The sequence below is a fragment of the Mytilus edulis genome, chromosome 14, assembly GCF_963676685.1.
Source record: "Mytilus edulis chromosome 14, xbMytEdul2.2, whole genome shotgun sequence".
NCBI classification, from domain to species: domain Eukaryota; kingdom Metazoa; phylum Mollusca; class Bivalvia; order Mytilida; family Mytilidae; genus Mytilus; species Mytilus edulis.
Genome location: NC_092357.1, coordinates 28276038 through 28296632, shown reverse-complemented (window position 1 = coordinate 28296632; position 20595 = coordinate 28276038). Strand labels below are relative to the sequence as shown.

General features: G+C 33.0%; 2 protein-coding genes across 3 annotated transcripts in view; one reads left to right on the top strand and one right to left on the bottom strand.

The window, feature by feature from the left end:
• The first annotated feature begins 2245 nt into the window (after positions 1 to 2245).
• Positions 2246 to 15044, top strand: LOC139502683 (perlucin-like). Its single transcript, XM_071292218.1, has 5 exons — positions 2246 to 2319; positions 11394 to 11482; positions 12435 to 12525; positions 12960 to 13191; positions 14954 to 15044. The coding sequence occupies exons 1-5, from the start codon at positions 2268 to 2270 to the stop codon at positions 14988 to 14990; spliced, it is 501 nt and encodes a 166-aa protein (XP_071148319.1). The 5' UTR covers positions 2246 to 2267; the 3' UTR covers positions 14991 to 15044.
• A 961-nt stretch (positions 15045 to 16005) lies between these two features.
• The window catches only part of LOC139502682 (uncharacterized), a 43834-nt gene continuing 39244 nt past the window's right edge, over positions 16006 to 20595 (bottom strand). For both annotated transcript variants that reach the window (XM_071292216.1, XM_071292217.1), the window contains one exon: positions 16006 to 20040. In XM_071292216.1, the coding sequence (XP_071148317.1) occupies positions 19358 to 20040 (683 nt within the window). In that variant the 3' untranslated portion in view covers positions 16006 to 19357. The remainder of the gene's footprint in view (positions 20041 to 20595) is intronic.

Sequence of the window (20595 nt, the reverse complement as noted above, 5' to 3'; positions counted from 1 at the left end):
TGTTTTGTTTTCTTTAATATTGTTATTTTCATAATCCCCTCATTTCTATGACAGTCGAATAAAATTCAATTATGATGACAGCAATGTGTAATCAAAATAAACAGACATAATAGTAAAAATATTAAAAATAGGAGTACAGGAATATCTTTGATGCTTTCTGCGAAATCTATTATAACTTTTATAGACCAAAATGCTACAAGTTGAAACATTGTAAAATCATAGTTAATAGATTGATGTCTCCTGTAGACATACAATGACCAAGATCTGTTCTACTAGATATTTCACATAAATACACTGGTAACGTCTTACAATCCTTGGCTTTCAAATGTTCAGCTGTGAGCGTTCCTGATGAATGTAAATCAAGGAAAGCGATTCGGACGCATGAAATTTATAACGTTTTGTTTTCTTACCCGAATAATTCAGTCGGTATATTTCACTCACTTCAGTCGATCCTCTGGAGGACAACGACCGTAAGGTGGTGCTGTAATTATTCGAGTTAGTTGTTTTCATCTTCATATTTTGTATGTTTCGTGTAGAAATACATTTGCCACGAATTGTTGTCTTATAGACATTTCATATTATAATAACCCTGGAAACTTTAAAACAAGTAAAATCTTCAGTTCAACATACTGTCTTCTACAAACGACATGCACGTGTCAATATATCATATCATGATGAAAATTGACTTTACATAAATTAGGCCGTTAGTTTTCTTGTTTGAATTGTTTTGCATTGTCATTTCGGGGCCTTTTATAGCTGACTATGCGGTATGGGCTTTGTTCATTGTTGAAGGCCGTACGGTGAACTATAGATGTAAATTTCTTTGTCATTTTGTCTCTTGTGGAGAGTTGTCTCATTGGCTATCATACATCTTCTCTTTTATATTTAGTCTGAAAAAAGTTGTGAATCAATGAAATGCAAAAAGTAAAATCACAAAAATACTGAACTCCTAGCAATATTCAAAGCGGAAAGTCCCTAATCAAATGGCAAAATCAAATGATAAAACACATCAAACGAATGAAAAACTGTTATATTCCTGACTTGGTATAGGCATTTTCAAATGTAGAAAACTGTGGATTGAACCTGGTTAAAAAACGTGTGAATGGGACCAGCAACAATTGAATTTTATGTTGATAGTTTTTAACTACAAACACCATAAAAACTTAAATTATCAACGAACCAAGGAAATGAAGACAATGTACAATGAATCAGACAGACTTTATCAATTACAACCATTTCATAAACCCAAATAAACAATCTCATTAAAATCCAATGTTCTGATACGCTACCCTCCACTCATTAAAATCCGATGTTCTGATACGCTACCCCCCACTCATTAAAATCCGATGTTCTGGTACACTACCCTCCACTAAACAATCTTATTAATGAAACGTAGCATTGACCAATGAACCACAGGTTATGCTAACTGAAACTCATTAATTTACGATGAAAAAGAAGACAACACAATCATTCTGTGTGTGCCAGTTCCAAGTCTGGTGCCTTCACAGCATCACATTGCACTGATGCGAAATACATTTTATGTTGATAGTCTTCAAGCACAAAGCCTTACTTCAATATAAACTCAACGTTATTAACCATGGACCTGAAGACACAACTTGAATGTCTGTTTCTAGCCAGGAGCCTCTTATCAGCGGTGGTCGTTGGAAGCTATTTGTCATTTTTGTTTAAGTTTTATTGTTTTGTACAGTTTATGCTTGTGTTGTTGTGTTGCACCACTGGCCAACGTTTATGGTACGTATGGGAGACCACTAACAAAATAAACCCCGCCATATTCTGTATGTGCATATTTCAAGTCATGCGGTTGTAATTCAGTGGTTGTCGTTTGTTGCTGAATATTATATTTGTTTATCGTTTGAATTGTTTCACAAGAGTCATGTTGGTGCCTTTTGTAGGTTGTTATAAATACGGTATTGTTTCACTAATTGTTGAAAACCGTAGGGTGATCTTTAGTTTCTTACTTCAACGGCATTTGATGGAGAGTTCGCAACTAATTCTTTAGTAATTTAAATTAAACTCGGTTCTTGCAGAAAAAAACGCACTGATTACAAAATCTGTTAAAAACACAAATTTCATGAAATCGCTGAGATGCAAAAGAATATTTTGGAGTATCAATAGCGCACAAATGGAAACAATGCGAGAATACATCAGACTAATATAGTGCTGAAGACTAGTCTATTTTTTGACACAAATAATATCAAGGTCGATCTTATCTCTCTGAGAGATCTGATATTGTTGACAGAAGGACAATGTTTACTATAGTTAAAGCTGCTTTATTTGCACAGTTTCTGATAAATTATGGTAAGATAATATATTTTACTGAAATTTTCTTTGTATATGTACATTTCTTATCAGGACCTACAATCTTTATCTCCGTTTTCCTAACTGTAAACTGTAAACATGTCTGAATAGCGTTGCGTTTTATTACGGAACGTCACTCAAACAGACAAACCACGCCCCACCGGTCATTATCATGTAAAAGGGTGTTAACGACCGGGTTTCCGGTCCGTTTTGTTCTGTTAATGTCCGATGGAACTTATTACTGAAGACTAAAGAATGTCATGTGGCCTCTTTTTATCCAATAAGATAAGCTTATTCTTGACCGATATGAAATAATTTGTTTTAATAGACAAATCGTCAAAAACGTACTGTCGAAATATGTACACAAAGTGGAGTGAACATCTTCAATGTATATATTATTATGTAAGTGCATGAAATAATTTCCATTGGACGTTAAGGGATCAACAATTAAATAATCAATGTTTTTAAAAACATTGTGCAAAGTTTAAAATTCAGGTTGAACACTGATGGAGGACTTTCAGAATATCTTTTTTTTACCGGAAGACTTTTTGCTCAGCCGACTGACCAACCAAATTAAATGATATACAAGACCTAGTTGTACCAAAATCATTGTAACTTTCATGTGCAGCTATAAATAAAGTAACCATTTGTAACGTGTTTCGACTGATCCGATAAAGAGTTTTGGTTGATCCACTAAAGTGTTTCGACTGATCCGATAAAGAGTTTTGGTTGATCCACTAAAGTGTCTCGACTGATCCGATAAAGAGTTTTAGTTGACCCACTAAGATTTCTCGACTGATCCGATAAAGAGTTTTAGTTGATCCACTAAAGTTTCTCGACTGATCCGATAAAGAGTTTTAGTTGACCCACTAAGATTTCTCGACTGATCCGATAAAGAGTTTTGGTTGATCCACTAAAGTGGCCTAATGCTTTTATGCTTAACTTGGCATAAATAATTAAACAACAGTTCAAATTAATGATGTTCTATTCTTCAAAACACATCCATATCCAATCGTTACAATAAAACAAGAGAACAAGATAAACTAACATATCATACAAATACGGAATGCAATCCGCATATCAATACACCAAAGACTGGTTAAGGAGAGATAACTCTCATAAAAGTATGTTAACTTTACCAAACGACTTGACATACCAAACTGACATATAACATCCCCCCGAACAAATAAACAAACCGCGTTTGTTTTCAATGGTCAAGGCGTTTGGTCATTTAAAATAGTTCAAAAATCTATTATTTTCATAAAAAATAAAGATGGCTAATTTATGTTTTCCAAGCTATTATTCATTCAATCAATATCAAATCTTTTACTATACTCAAAATAAAAATCACTTCCTACTGCATATTCCACAATACAATTGGTTATACAGAGCAAACTTTAATAAATGATGACACCAGCAGAGACCTTGGCTCTTATTAAATGGAAATACAATTAAAGCAACACAATGGCCATATACGCTGCCTCAAAAAATACAACCATAAAAAATAGGTTATTTCTGGTATTGTACACCAAATCCGTCATTACAAATGTCAACAATATAAATGCTCCTTAAAACGCAGTATTTTCCTTTTAATTGCATAAATGCAATATTTGCTATTAATCAAACTTCAAAAATGACTATTCATTTGAAAGCAAACGTTAAAATATATTTTTCTTCAACAAAATGAATTACTTAAATTCAAAACTTTCTCTACTAAATTAACTTCTCTTCTCAAATCGTAACTGATCCGTAACTAAAAAATATACAATTAAGAATAAAACTTCAACAAAAAATCAAAAACAGTAACTTTGAAGTAAAAATCTTTTAAAACTGCTACCATAGCAATATTTACGAAAATATTCTCTCGATATTTTGTATAAAACAAATTCTTATTACAGAGTAATACTTCAACAAATCTATTTACAAAATACTTTTCCCAATCAACTGACACCCATTGATTACATTGTCAATATTTGTTTCCTTTTCTCACAAAAATTTCACTATCAATTTATACACATATTATTACTGTTAAACGAAATTACAATTAAACACATTGTTCTTTTAAAGAATCTAGTCCTTGAAATAGTTCTTGTCAAAATTAACATGGTTTTAAATGCCATAAAACATAATTTATTAATGTTCATAAAAAAAATACACAATTAGTTAGCACATGGCGGTGGTTTGGACTGTACCATCTTCTTTGTATGTTCATTTAGCTGTTCAAATGGAATCCACAACGCATTTTGTGCCGGTTCACCTTTAAATTGCACACGGTATTCAGTTTTTCCATTTATTTTACGTTGAGACAAAATTCTCTTAACTTTATAATAAGTGTCTGATTGGGTCGTAAATTCATCGGACGAGTTTGTATCTAAAGTGGAAAGTTGAAAACGAATAGGAAGTTTTCTAGTTCGTGTTGAACGTCTGACAACCGGTTGAGTCTGTGGTAACGGTGGGATAGCTTCTGTATGTTCTGAATCACTGTCTGTAGAAGGATCATCTGATTCACGGTTAATTTCGGCTGTATGAACTTTTGATAAAAAATAGTCTGACGGTTCGGGTGCACGAACATATGCAATTTTTAGTCTATCCAAATGTGTGTCATATTTAAGAATTTTGCCGGAAGATGGTTCTTTAAGATTCACAATGTGAGGTGATTTTATAGCGTTTACGATAAAGGGTCCACTGTATTTTGGTTGAAACTTTCGTCCTGGGCCACTCGGATCTTTAAGCATATATACATAGTCTCCAACAGATAAATACAACGGATTAGTCTTTTTGTTATATCGATCCATCATAAGTTCTCCTGATCGTTGTGCATTGGTACGAATTTCTTCTCTAATTATATCTAACTTTTTGGCCTGTTTTTCTACATAGTCACGATAATCGTCAGGTAAAGTTGAGAAATCGGTTTGATGTGACAAACAAAGCGGAAATTTAGGTCTTGTTCCGTATATAATCTCATAAGGCGAATATTTTGTAGAGGAATTTATTGAGGCGTTCATTGAAAACGTAATGGCAGGTAGCACACTGTCCCATTGCGTTCCTTTTTGAATGTATGGAGTTAGTCTCTCGGCTAACGTTCGATGAGTTCTCTCGCATGCTCCTAAACAATGATGTATCATACTGGGCGTAAAATTTTGACGAATTTCAAGCAATTTACAAACTTCCTTAGTACAGTTTGAAATGAACTCACTTCCATTGTCAGATATAATTGTGTCACAAACACCAAATTGACAAAACATATCAAAAAGAGCATATGAAACTGTCATTGCGTCACAGTTTGGAATAGGCACATTATATACAAATTTACTGAACATATCTATAGCTGATAAAATGTGTGTATACGATCTTTGTGATGTCGGTAAAGGTCCATAGAGGTCAACTTGCCATATTTGAAATGGTCCAGAAGGTGTACGGTACGATATAATTCCAGTTTTAGTATGAGCTTTTGTCATTTTTCTAGATTGACAGTCATGACAGGATTTGACATATTCGGTTACAAGAGATGGCAATTTGTCGAAATAAAAATGCTCACTTATTAAATCTATAGTGTTTTGTATGCCTCCATGGCCTCCCATAGGCGAATCGTGAAAAATTTCCATAATTGGTCTTATGAGTATTTTCGGTAAAGCTAACTGGTATTTTGGCTTGTGGTCTCTAGTTCGTTTGCACTTAGCATTTCGGTTGTGAAAAAGCAAATTATTCATCAGTAAATAATCTGCAGAACGTAGTATAAGCCGTCGTGCATCTCGTTGTAAATGTGGCAAAACTTGATTTTCAAGATAGTCAATAATTTGTCGTAAATTAACATCATTTCGTTGCAATTCTTTCACACTGTCTGGACTAAAATCACTTCGCTTAAATAGTTCTATGCTTCGTTTCACAAGTTCGTCGTCACTTGAAACTATCGGAACAGGTTTATTTTCAATCGATGTATCGTCCTCTGTCGATGTATCATTATCCTTTTGACTTTCATTTGTAAGTTCATTGTCACTTTTTTCACCTAATAAAATTTTCTGCACTGCATTTACAGAAATGTCATTTAAATTGGAAGCATTTGTGAATTTCAACCATTCACGCTCGTGCAAGTTCAATGCGGAATTGCAATCTATTTCGTCGTTTAATTGTTCATCTTGTGTCTTAACTTTCAAAGGGTCAAATTCATGTAAAACATTGTCTTGAGTGTCGCAATTATGAGTACTTTCATTCATCAAATAAGTTCCATCTATGGCTTCCAACGGTTTTAACATACTAATATTGTCTATGTAGTTTAGTGCAAAACATTGATCTTCAGTAATACATTCAATTTCCACCTTTGCTACGTCCTGAGCATCGGCGGAATGTTTACATTTTTGTTGCAGCGTCGGTTTCAAAAGCGCAGTTGTATCTTCACACGGAGAATCGAAAAATTCTAATTCAATACGATTCGCTTCATCCTCTGTCTGCTCAATCGGGCTACATTTAGGCAATGTAAATACTGTACTAATGCAGTGATTTTCGCTTAATTTTGGAGAAATATATTCATATTCGGTATCGGCTGTATATCCTGCGTCAAGATCGGTTTCTTCTGTTTCAAAGTCGATAAAGTTTAAAGTTTGTGTATTGTTCTCAACGGGATTCGAAATACTAATTTGTCCTGTCGTTTCCTGAACATACGGGAAAAAGAGGTCATCTTCCGCCGGACTTGAATTCTCACCGGACACATCACTTCCAATACAACGAGATAATGCATCCGGTACTTGCATTTGCGCGGCTGGTTTGTAACGAATTTCGAAATTGTACTGTTGTAATATTGCAAGCCAACGATCATATATCGCTCCTTTCAGTTGTTTTTCAATTAGCGGTCGCAATGCCTTGTGGTCACACTCAACGATGAATTCATTGCCTCTTAGGTAACTTGAACAATCAGTAACGCTTGTAACGACTCCTAATAGCTCGAGTTTAGTTGGACCGTATGACCTTTGCCAATGATTTAAAGCTTTCGAACCAAAACGGACTACTCTAACTTTTTCAATGTTTTTATTTTCATCAGGATGTTTTTGGTACAACATATATCCTATCCCTTTTGAAGATGAATCAACGGCCAAATAAAACGGAAGGTTAAATTGAGGAAAGGCTAAGATTTCCGAGTTGAGTAAACGTGTTTTAAGTGCATTTAATGCCGTTTCTTGTTCTTTGTTCCATTGAAATAAGGCACCTTTTCGCAATAATTTTGTCAATGATTGAGTTATTTCACTATAGTTCGGTATAAACTTTCGGAACCATCCAAATAAACCTAAAGCTCTGCGGAGTTCTTTTAAATTTCGAGGTGACGGATATGTTTGTAAAGCTTGAACACGATCTGGGGGCGGTTTTATTCCTTTTGACGAAATATGGTGTCCAAGAAATATACATGACTGTTCTGCAAATTGACACTTTTTCGGGTTCAGTTTAAGACCAGCACTTCTAAAACGATTGAATACATCGGTCAAGTCATTAATATGTTCTTGAAATGTCTCTGAACAGATTAACACATCGTCCAAATAGCAAAGACATGACCTGAAAGTTAGTCCGGACAAAACTTTGTCCATTAAAAGTTGAAACGAGTTCGGTGCTGAGCTAAGTCCCATGGGTAATCGATTGAATTTGTATGTCCCAAAACATGTATTGAAAGCCGTATATTTCGAACTTGAAGGGTCTATTTTCATTTGGAAAAATCCGGAACTCATGTCAATGGATGTTATGAAATTTGGTTTTCTTTGTGAAAAAGATTCTGTTAAGTCTTGTAAATCCGGTATATTATATGAGAAAATTTTACACTGAGAATTTAGATATCTGAAGTCGCAGCAAAAACGAAATTGCGAAAGACTGGAGTCTTTGTCATATGGAGGTCCTTGTTTTGTTCCATGTACACGCTTAGTAACTAGCACAATCGGACTTGTTATCGGTAGGTCTTCATCTGGAAATACAGGAGAAATAATTCCTTGCTCAAGCAAATTGTCCAAATGATGCCTTAAAACGTCCTTTTTATCGGGCGACAAACGATAAGGTTTCTGATACTTCGGTTTGGCATCAGGTTTCAACAGTATTTTATGTTTAACTAAATCCGTGAATCCTAAAGCAGGATCTGACCTTGTCACAAAAATGTCTTTATTGTTGTACAAAAACTTGTGTAAATCGTTACGCTGAACTTTGTCCAAATTAGATTTTTCAAACAGAAAATTCGCAATAAAATCCGTGATTTCACTGTTAAACGTGTTGTTGTTCTCGGATTGTACAGTAGAATCAAGCCTAACCGGGTCACTTTTACTGTTTACACTATTTGTATCGTTTATCAAATTCACGTTTTGAACGCAATGATCTGTAGTATCGTTGAACGGAAGAAGCGAGTGTTCAGATGTAATTTCGTCAAACATAGCTAATGTTTTTCCTTTATACAAGTCAATACTACAACTGTTTGGATTTAATATTTTAATTGGAATAAGTCTACCTTTTGACACAGAAACGACTCCTTTAGAAATAACCAATCCTCTAGATACAATATATTTACTAGACGTACAAATTCCTTGTTTTCCATAATAAATATTTGACGGAACTTTTCCCCATATAATTGTCTCTGTATGTGGTAAAATCGTTGTCCTTTTTGTACAATATACATTTGATGTTTTTGGAACAGCGGACATTTCACTAAAATCAATCACCATTTTATTCGCAATTAAATAGTTTGTTCCCAAAATAATAGGATGTGATGACATTTTCAAAATATAAGTAAAAACACGATGATTGGCTCTTGAAATATTCATTTGTACGTAAGCCGTACCAACAACTTCAATCTTTTGACTGTTAGCTAAAACAATGGACTCACGAACATCTGCATTAAAATCTGACTTCTTACTATACGGCAACGAATCATAAAGTTGTTCTGAAATAATGTTCACTGAACTTCCTGTATCAACCAATGCAGAAACTTTCAAAGAATCAAAACGAACAGTTAAATATAAAAATTTAGAGTCCGAAGAAATGAAGGAATCAGTACCAGAATCATTTTCGGATGACGTAATTACATCATTTTCACCAGTATACAATGTCATATTCTCAACACAAAAATCTTTATTTACATTCATACATTTATTTACACGAGATCTAGATCTACTCCGAATTCTTGAAGCACTTATGGACGGTCTCCTAGGGGAGCGTGCTGTGTTGCCCCCAGGAGGAAAGAGTTTCCCTTCTGAAGTTGACCGCATTCTTTTGCCGAATGTCCCGTCTGTCTGCATATTTGGCATTGCATGTTAGTGTCATTGTGTTGAACTGTTTGTCCGAAAATAAAACACTGCAAAGCAACATGTCCATTTTGAGAGCATAATTGGCATATGTTTTGAGGAGAGAGATTTCCCGTACCGTTCCAATTACAATTTCTTTTGAAGTGTCCTGTTGCATTACATTTATAGCAGGGCAAATTTCGACGTGGTGCGCTTAGATATGTGTTGTGAGAAAAATTATTGTAGCCCATAGGTGGTTTTACATTGTAGTCTGTTTGTTTTTGTGTTTTCATATCATTCATGAGATCGGTCAGCTGATTCATTTGAGATCTTAAACTCGAAATTTCGGATTGGCTTGTTGAAATATTTCGTGCGGCGGCAACTGTATTTTCACATTCCCTGTATTTATACGCCTCGCCTGTTTTCGCTAGTGTTAATGCGTCTGATGCATCTTTTGGTTTACTTGCGCGGACATAAAATGCAAGTTTGTCAGGCAACCCATCAACAAATTTTGACATGACTTCGTGTTCAGGTTTGGAAAGCAAGTCCGCTTTTTCTACGAGCTGACAATAAAAATCTTCAATCTCTTGTCCGGGGTTTAATTTCAAACTATTGAATAACTGATTTTCAATAACGACGGATGGATTTTCCCAGTTGAATTTAACATATTTAGCGTTAAAAAGTTCTTTAATTGTTTGCCAGTCTAAATCAGAAGTTAGTCCGTTGTACCATGTTAGCGCGGGGCCCTGAAGATGGAGGTGAAATGCTGCTAGAATTTTGGCATCATCAAGCTCATGGAGAGTGGCAAAGGATTCAAATTCTTTTATAAATTTTGAGCCATTGTCTTTGGGGTATCCGGAAAACTTTTTACAGGAGGCTAATTTGTCCATAATGTTTTTCTTTGGTGGTTTGCTTTTATTGGGTTGATCGTTCAAAGAATTAGGTAAATCATTGAAGGCAGGTATATTTGCGGAATCATGGTTTATCGATGTTGTAAGGTATGTGTTTACAAAAGTATTGTCTAGAATTGTTATATCTCGATACGAAGGGTTTATGTACAAGTCTTCCTCACTGTCACTGTACCTTACTTTATCATCATCCCAATCGTAATACATCGAAATTATAATAATCAGTTCAAAGTCTACCAATGATTTACCATAGGCTATGTACGCAAGAAAATGCAATACTTCCACGTGTCCGACCGCATGGCCGCCTTCCCACTGGGGTTAATTTCACAGGATCGTGCTTAAATAGATGTTGTTTTGTTAAAAGTAATGTGTTTGAATGTTCTTACTAACAACCGGGTTCCTCCACCATTTTATGCTTAACTTGGCATAAATAATTAAACAACAGTTCAAATTAATGATGTTCTATTCTTCAAAACACATCCATATCCAATCGTTACAATAAAACAAGAGAACAAGATAAACTAACATATCATACAAATACGGAATGCAATCCGCATATCAATACACCAAAGACTGGTTAAGGAGAGATAACTCTCATAAAAGTATGTTAACTTTACCAAACGACTTGACATACCAAACTGACATATAACAATGCCCCGCAAAAACTAATTGAATTCTTGTCGTTATGGGCAAACGTTTTGAGGATATGTAGTCTCGATATTTAAATATACTATAAGTACACCATTTCTTTTGTTTTATCTTAAAATATATTCATTGTACTTTTCTTTTCTGTAATGACAAATTACTCGACCATCAGCAGTTGGCCGAGTATTCTAGTTTTAAAATAAGTCACTGAATAACAGGGTAATACAAATACTCTTTCATCTATTTTCCCTACTCGATTTTGTTATTGTATTTTCAGCACATTGTTTATGTCCAAATGGTTACCTCAAGCATGACCAGTCTTGTTACAAAATTATAAGAACTTTAGCGACATGGGCTGAAGCGACCGTGAGTAATAGATATATGAGTACCTAAATTCTTAAACGGAGAATAACACCATTTCTTTCAATGATAATAGAGGTTTAGATAAGTGTTTGCAGAGAGGTAAACTCTTGTTTTTATATATAAAAAAAACAACATCATAGATACTAGGATCGAAATTTTATATTTGCGCCAGACGCGCGTTTCGTCTACAAAAGACCCATCAGTGACGCTCAAATCAATTTAAAAAAAGGTCAAGTGTAAGTTAGTCTTATATACAAGCTGGACTGTGAATTTAGTTTACATTCATAAAGTGTGGTTTTGTTATGTGACAAAACTCCTCTTTAAATTCAAATTGCAATAGAGTTTATATATTGCAATAGCGTTTCAATAATAATCAACGTATACAAAAAAATATAGATGTCTTTAAAAGGCCGGAACTCTCATTCAACATGTTTAAGAATATAAACATACATACACTATCACAAAATTGCAGGTGCGGATTCAGGTGGGGCGTGGCGATATGATCCCCCTCTTTCGTGTGCAAAGCATGCCTATTGGGTTGTCCTCAGCCTAATACAGAATATTTCGAGAATTTTACCTAAAACCTTAACCTAATGTCCTGGATCCAGGGCCGTCCAAAATCTTGACAAAGACAACATTATTTTGTGTTATATATATATAAAGACACGTTTCAAAATCACCTGCTGTTGTGGTACATTTGTGTTTTTTACTCAATTACAAATGCTTCTTTTAATATACTATATGTACAGGTCTAGATTTGTATTCTTTTAGGGGTTTTTTTGTCAATTGTTCTCTATTCATTGTCATTTTTTTGCGCATTATGTATTCTTTATATTTGAGCACTCAATTATTCTCTATTCTTTATTTGTTGACCAATTTTTCTCTTTTTTCTATTATTTTCTATCCTGTTAACCCAATCCAGACCCTCATATTTTTCGGCTTGTTTATATCATAGATATACTGCCGAGCAATGGGATCAGAACTGGCAAATTTAGAGACAGTGGTAGAGGATCATTTCGTTCATGGAATGATAGAAAACCTGGGAGGTAAGAACTGAAGATACAATAAAACAACAGTGCATGGTACTATGCTATAAAACCAATGAGTTTTGAAATACAATACTATTAGCATTAGATTGATTTTGATTTTTGTTGTTTTAACGCCACTTTTAAGCACCACATTTAGGCTATTTTGTGGCGGCCAGTTTTTATTGGTTGATTAAGCCGGAGTGCCTGGAGAAAACCACCGACCTTCGATTGGAAAACTGACAATCCTAGTCAATTAAGATTGGAGTCGAGTGCATCCGTATTGGGAAAAAAATCATTGTTCTGTTAAAATGTAATAAATATAAGCCGTTGAACAGCCTGCAATTAATTCCACGCTAAGAACGCAATAGAAATGTATGATATTTTTGCAAAATCATTTATGAATATTATAAACAAAAGAGATGACAATATCGACCCCTGTTATGAATTTCCAGGTAGTTATGATCCTCCGAAGTTTTGGCTTGGTGGAAACGATATTGTAACTGAGGGTGAATGGATGTGGGCTAAAACTCATACCAAATTTACTTACACAAACTGGGGACCAAGTCAACCTGACAACAGTCATAAAGGACTTGGAGAAAACTGTTTAGAACTTTCAAAGAATCAGGCTTGGAACTGGAATGATGATTACTGTGAACACAGGATATATTTTATCTGTGAAAGACCGTAAGTACAAATATTAAGTGGTGTCAGTATCCACACATGAATTGCATATAGCGATATGAACTATAATTACTTGAATGAAAGTGCATAGTGAGAGTCATTATATGGACTCTAAAATTGTCTTTTAAAACATTCTTATTTTAGCAGCTGAAGTGCCAAATGTGCTGCAATTAAGATTGCATTGACTTGTTTGGTTTAGGAATGATCGGTTCTCCTGATTTTGACTTTCGGGATCCTCTATTTTGTTGGTCATGTAAAGCCAATTACAATTTTTTATCCGCCAACTGTTCTTACTTTTCTTTTCATTATTTTATACATATATTTTGAAAGGCCATTTTTTTTTTAAATCAAATAAAATCTTTGTTATTATTTCATAGATTTTGAAAGGACAAAAGGTGCCAATGTTAAAATGTATGAAAAAATCTAGGTAATAATTTCCCGACAAACTTTCAAATGATTATATCTTAAAAACATGGTCTTACCCATCATTTTTATGTACTTTTTAATTTTCTTTTTTTTATTTATATACTATAACTTTACAACAGTCTTTTTAGAAAAACTTGTTATCTTATATCAGAAGAGCGATCATCCTTAAAACAGTCATTGTATACATACTTTCTTTCAAAATTAGATGTGAAAAAGGGATTTATCTAGTAAGATGTTTTATCCAAAGTGCTATACCATCTTTTGTACTAGACATATGACTTACTTAAATGTTTTTTTGATATTCTGTAAGTTCGAAATTATTGCAAGGTTTCTATTAGCGTGAATAATGAGACTGGGTTTGTATCGCAATATAAATAAGAACTGTATTCTGATATCTGATATCTATTTATATATATATAGAGAGAGAGAATAATACATGGCAAAATCCGTATCATATGTCGTATCATCCCGAGACATCAATATCAACCCAAGGGCCTTTAGGCCCGAGGGATGATATTGGTCGAGGGTGATACGGCATGTGATACGTATTTTACCATGTATTATACGCTTTATCAAATATTTCAACAGAATAGTATTATATTATATGAACTGTTTTCTGATCCATAGCACTGGGTTACCTTCAGTTCTACTTTTGTCTTTTGTTTTTGTCTTTATTATTGTATTAATTTGTGTGTTTTGTATTTTTCATAGTTGCATTTAGTGTGCCAAAAAATATGAAAACTTGACGTTCGTGACGTCACGTACAATATGAAAACTCGACGTTCGTGACGTCACATACCAAACAATGACGTCATTCAAAAAATTTACCTATTTTGAGGAAAACTTTTCTTAAGCAAAAAAAAAAAAGTAGGGGTGTGTGATAAGGGTAGGGGTGTGATAAAGGGTATGCGATAACGGGTAGGGGTGTGATAAAGGGTATGCGATAACGGGTAGGGGTGTGATAAAGGATATGTGATAAAGGGTGCGCATCAAAGTTGCGCGATATGGATTAAACAGCAGGCTATTTATCACATATGCAAAACTACTGTATTTACTACTAAACATATGATAAATATATATATATATATAGGCGTAAAAAATAATTTTCACATGTGCAGATATATATATTCATTAAATAAAATAAGAAAATAAGAAAAAAGTTAACAGTTCCATTCTATCGATTTCATCCTTCCATTGGGACTCTTTAATGGAAGAATGAATGAAATCGATAGAGTTGAACTGTTAACTTTTCAATACACTATAACCCTCCTTATTTTTGTTGTGGTTAAATAACCTACAAGTTGAACGACAAAGTGATGTACGAAATTATTTTTTACAGATCTGAAGAAGTGGATAGTGGAGAAATTGTTGGCTAAATGTAGAATCACATAAGATAAAAAAAAATCTGTTAATACACGACCATTCACATTTAGCATCTTTACAGTTTTGATAAAATTAATTATATCTTAAATTGTCATATAAGCAGGAAGTTTGAGTATCTATCAAACCATGTACAACCCACCATTTTTTTTCTAAAAATGTCCTGTACCAAGTCAGGATTCTGGCAGTTGTTATTTACAGTCCGTTTCTATGTAATATGTTGCAATTTGTCTTCCTGCTGTTCTGTTGTTTTCCTATTATAGTTGATGTGTTTCCATCGTTTTAGTTTGTTACCTGGATTTGTTTTTGCTTAATCTTATAATGACTTTTGAACAGTTGTTATAATGTTTGTGTTTTGCTATATATAATACAACTATTTGGAGTTCAGAGCTTCATCTGTACTGTGTTTTGTTGTATTCAGAGTGGTCAGATTGTCAATGAGACAACTTTTAACCAGAGTTCAAGTGAAAAGTATGTAAGCAACGTATGGCTATTTTCTTATATGCATCTTTTTAACTGATCAGATATATATCATATATCTAGGATTTTGAAAATGAGGGGCCCAAACTAGAGGTCAGTAGAACATTCAAAGTCAGTTGAGTTAAGCCAGACTGACATGTACACGGTACTATCACTCTATACAATAAATATACTTGACCTTTTTGTACTGAAATCTTAAACAAATGAACAATGAAAAGGATATCAAGGACAGATAACCTCTACCAGATTGGACACGTACATTTCACAATAATTTTACAAACGAAAGACAGTTTGAGTTATTGCTTATACAATCTGTAGTATCTGACAAACACAAATAAGGAGGATTATTTAAAATAAACCAAAATTGACCATCAAAATGAGGTCACAGTCAGGTGAACCAAGACAGACAAACATTTAGAACTGGACACAACTGCTAAATTCATGAATGCTATAACAGAGATTCACATACTGCAAGTTGACTTCACATAACTCGACGAATCCAACGTTGCAGAGAATAATTAAGAATATAAATTATTTTGTATTTATATATTTCACAATTAACAATAAATAATTTGTCTTCATATTAACATCATATACATATATAGCGTCGTGAAGCTAAACAATGATAACAATTATACACAACATTATCACAATGAAGGCTGCTGATATTCATTTATAAATTTGTAAAGTACATTTGCTGTGTTTTAAGGGAATACAGATTTCACATTTTTGTTATTCTAATTTTTTAATGCAAATGTTGCAAAAAATATCAATAAAATTGAGAAAGGAAATGGGGAATGTGTCAAAGCGACAACAACCCGACCATAGAGCAGACAACATTGTTTACATTAAGTTATGCAAAATATTCAGTCAATGGACCATGACTAAAGGTATAGAACCAAATAATCTCTATGGATATGTGGTGTGTCAATGGTAAAGCGACTGCATAACAAATATTATTTATTTTGAACTCATATAATCTCAAACTAACATAAAGTTGATGCAGTCGTCGCTATAAACAGAATACCTATGTCTCACTTTATGACTCTGTCACACAATACACCATATAAAAATTTAAAGCATTTAATGTACTATATACTTTATAGCTTGAGTGGTTTCTAGTCATGCTAGTGCCTACTCTTTTGGAGGGACATGTCATTTTCTATCTTCATGATCTTGCATCATAAAATTAATAAATTGACTTAGACAAAAAAGATTTTTTTTTATATGGATTCTCAGAATACTGACATATTTCTTGAGGGGACAGTAGCAGTAAGGGTGAATGACATAATCCACCAAACATTGAAATGAGATGTTTTTTATCCACCATAAAAATGAGAGAGTTTTTTTAATGAGTGGTTACAAATAGTTTAATTTTCTGTGTGCATTCATGAAATGCATACATTTATTATAATTATGTTTTCATCCCTAAGCAATAAAAAGAATAAATGATATTTTATATAAAAATATACAGATAATTGATAATTCTTAGAATTATTTTTTTATACAGCAATCTCTTTTCTTAATTTATTTTTCCAGGTTCTAAATTCAATTACATGATTTTTATCGTATTATATAAAAAAGCGATATTGTTCTAACTCATACGCATGAAATGATATGTTTTATAAACTTAAAAAGAATATTACCCAAACAGGTTAACAAAGGGAAATTTAATAACATTCTACAGCTAGTACAAACCTGCCACAAAATAAAACAAAAGCACTATGGATGTTTTCAAATATTCAGGTGCAAAAACCCACAATTTAGTAAATTGGGGCACTGGCTCATGTTAATGTGTTTTCCTGATTAAAATAAATACATTATAATTAATCATTTTAGAAATAAAATAGCAAATTCAGAAGATGGAAATGTTGTTAAAACAGTGTGATTCCCCTCTTTTCATTCACCCTGACATTTCTTTCTAAATTTCAAGTGTCATCTATTGTAAATTCAGAAATTATTGTGATGTTTTTATTAATGCAAAAAAATGCAACAGGGTTATAATAGCAATAATTTGAATTCGCATTTTAGTTTTTTTAATATTAATTAAACAAGATTTTCACATTATCGAAATGACAAAATCCCAATAATAAATGTGTGCAATAATATCTGAATATACCAGTATTTTGGTAAGTTAACAGCTCAACCATAAATCCAATAAAAATCAAAACAAAAGTGTTTTTTTTTGGTGAATGATAATTCAATCAATAGAAACAATCTCAGTGTAACTGTAACATTGAAACGCATCTTATTCACTGGAGAGTTGTTTATTCTGATAGACTTTATATACAAATAATTAACGACAAAAAAACAACAGATCATATAATTCACAGTATAATGCCCTCTGATTATGTATATGTGCTTTCAACTAAAATCATCAATGTGTATTTTGCTAGTTTGAATAAGTAACCCATCAATTCTTTACTATTCACAATGAGACTCCCCTCCCATAGGCCTTCCCTGTGCAAGGAAAATATGACTCTATGCTTAATTTCTTTACATCCCAAAAAATCATCCCACATTTTGTTCCATTGTTAAAAAAATGTATGGGACATATAAAATTTAAATACATGCAAAAGTTTTAAAATTTCCAGTACATTTGCCATCAATAAATAAACTTGCCAAAAATGAATTATGTATATTGTCAATTAGAATAAAAAAAATATTCAATTACTTTTACTACAATCTGAAAAGTCTATTGTGACTATGATGCCATCATACATTTCAAGGGCCCTGCAACCTTAAATTAGGGGGACAAATTAGATAAGACCTGGCTTGATGCAAGTTAAAGTTTAAGCAAGAATAAGTAATTAAGATGTTCAGGCATAATAAATGTTGCCTTGTTTCTTTAATATTCCATTTAAAGATAGTTTATCAAAATAAAGTTTTCTGTTATCAATGGTTATCTGTATAAACTTGCAAGACATCTATAAAAAATATAAGCTTGTACATACATGTTCTAATTACTTCAACTGAATGTTCCACAAAAATTGTCCTGTGAAATTTTATTCCAAACTAGTAAAAATTAATTGAAAACAGTACATATAAGTGCAATGTACTGTCCAGATACCTTTGCAAACTCTGATTAAACTAAGCATTCATTTTTACATTTGTAATATAATGTTCGATATTCACTTTAAAAATATTATGCCTTCTCAAAAATAAACTTCATAATAACAATTAAAGCCAAAAAAAAACATCTTCAAAATACAATATTCTTATCACAAAAGATGATTAAGTCTAACCATTTGACAAGAAAAATACAACAATTGCACGTACACGAGCAAAAAAATATCTGTCATATTTTAAAAGTTAATTATCACTTATGATAAACAATTGGGAAACATGATTTTATACTATAACAGAATTTAACAGCAAGAATCTTTAATGGGGTGTCTAAATTCGAACCTGGCAATTTTATTTTGTTTTTCCTGTACATTCTCTATGAGAGGAAAATGTTGACAATACTCCTTTAATCTTTCATTATATAATATGAAAACTTTGATTCTTTTAATTTAGTGAATACCAACTACTATGGATTGTAGAGGACACAAATTTTGAAGATATTTTATAACATGGATAGCTTAAGTCTCCATACAAGCCTCTAAAAAAATCCTACTTTGGTGAACATTAATTTGGTTCATCTAAACCATACATAGTTTTAGATCATTATTCAAACACTTATAACCTGAAAAAAAGTTCAAAGAGGTCATCTTGTGCATAAAATCAACAATGAAAGAAGTTGGCAGGCAGTTGATAGCAATTTGATATCCTTTAAATGAAGCAAACGTGTACTTTATTGCAAAACCCTCAAGAAATGAAAGAAAAATATTGATACTGTATCACATACTACAAAAAATAATATAAAAAACATAAATATTAATTATTTTTTCATCGTCCAAAGTGGATCTATTGAACTAAAGGGATCATCATTGTCCAAATTATCACTTAAACCTGAAGTTTTATCCAGAAAACTTGCTTTTGTTATTTTCTTCTTTCCTCCGTCAGCTCCAAGTGTAAATGAACTTGGGTTCTGTAAATCCATCAATGACTGCATTTTCGGTGATCCCTCATGTGATCCATGTAAAGAACTTGGCTTCGGTGAACCATCTCTAGACCTTATCTTATGTATTGGTGAACCTGTTATCTTTTCTGATTCTGATCCAACACTTAAAAGTGATGCATTAGAGCCAGATAGGGACCCAGTCAACTTATTGTCATTATCAACACTCTGTCTAGCGGCATCTGTTCTTTGAACAACATCAGGTAAACTGCTCATTAGATTTCCTTCCATTTTATGATCTTCTGTCTTTGAAGGTAAAAAATGTTTCTGTTGCTTATCCACCTCCTCACTGGAGAGCTCCTGTTTGGGAATGACAGTTTTCTTTGGACTAGAATGTTTATTTGATATTCCTAAATGTAATCCAAGTTTTTCAACATTGCTCTTAAGATCATTTATACTACATGCTCCAAAAATAACATCCTCTGTTGGTGTCCACTGGTACGACTTCTCTCCAGGATGAGGAAGTTTGTCTCCAAATGAAGCTTTATGAACCAGTATTCCTTCTGTAAAATAGATGAACAATACATCAACAAATAAATTTAGGGAAATACATTTCAAATATTGTTGATTCATATGTTATGGCAAACAAATGATAGAACTACAAATTCCATAGGTTTTATACAATTAAAAATTATATTGTAAAAGAAGCAAACAATATTTTGATTGTTTAAATGTTGTCTTTTCAGAGCCTTTTATAGCTTGCTATGCGGTATGGGTTTTGCTCATTGTTGAAGGACATATGGTGGCCTATAGTTGCTAAAACCTGCATTGTTTGGATCCCTAGTGGAGAGTTGTATCTTTGGCAATAATACCACAACTTCTTATATTATAACGAAAACCGATTCCGTACAGTTGATCTTTCTATTGGAGAAGTAGTGATGGTTGGATTATAGAATTGCATGAATGAAATTGAATAAGTTTATAAAATATTAAGCAGGAAGTCAGTAAGAAGACCTCCTAAAAAGTACACTGCCTTATACTTTAACTTAGAAGTCCCACTTCTTTTGGATTAGTATTCAATTATGGTTAAGGCTTCTTAGGTCTACGTAGTGTTAAGG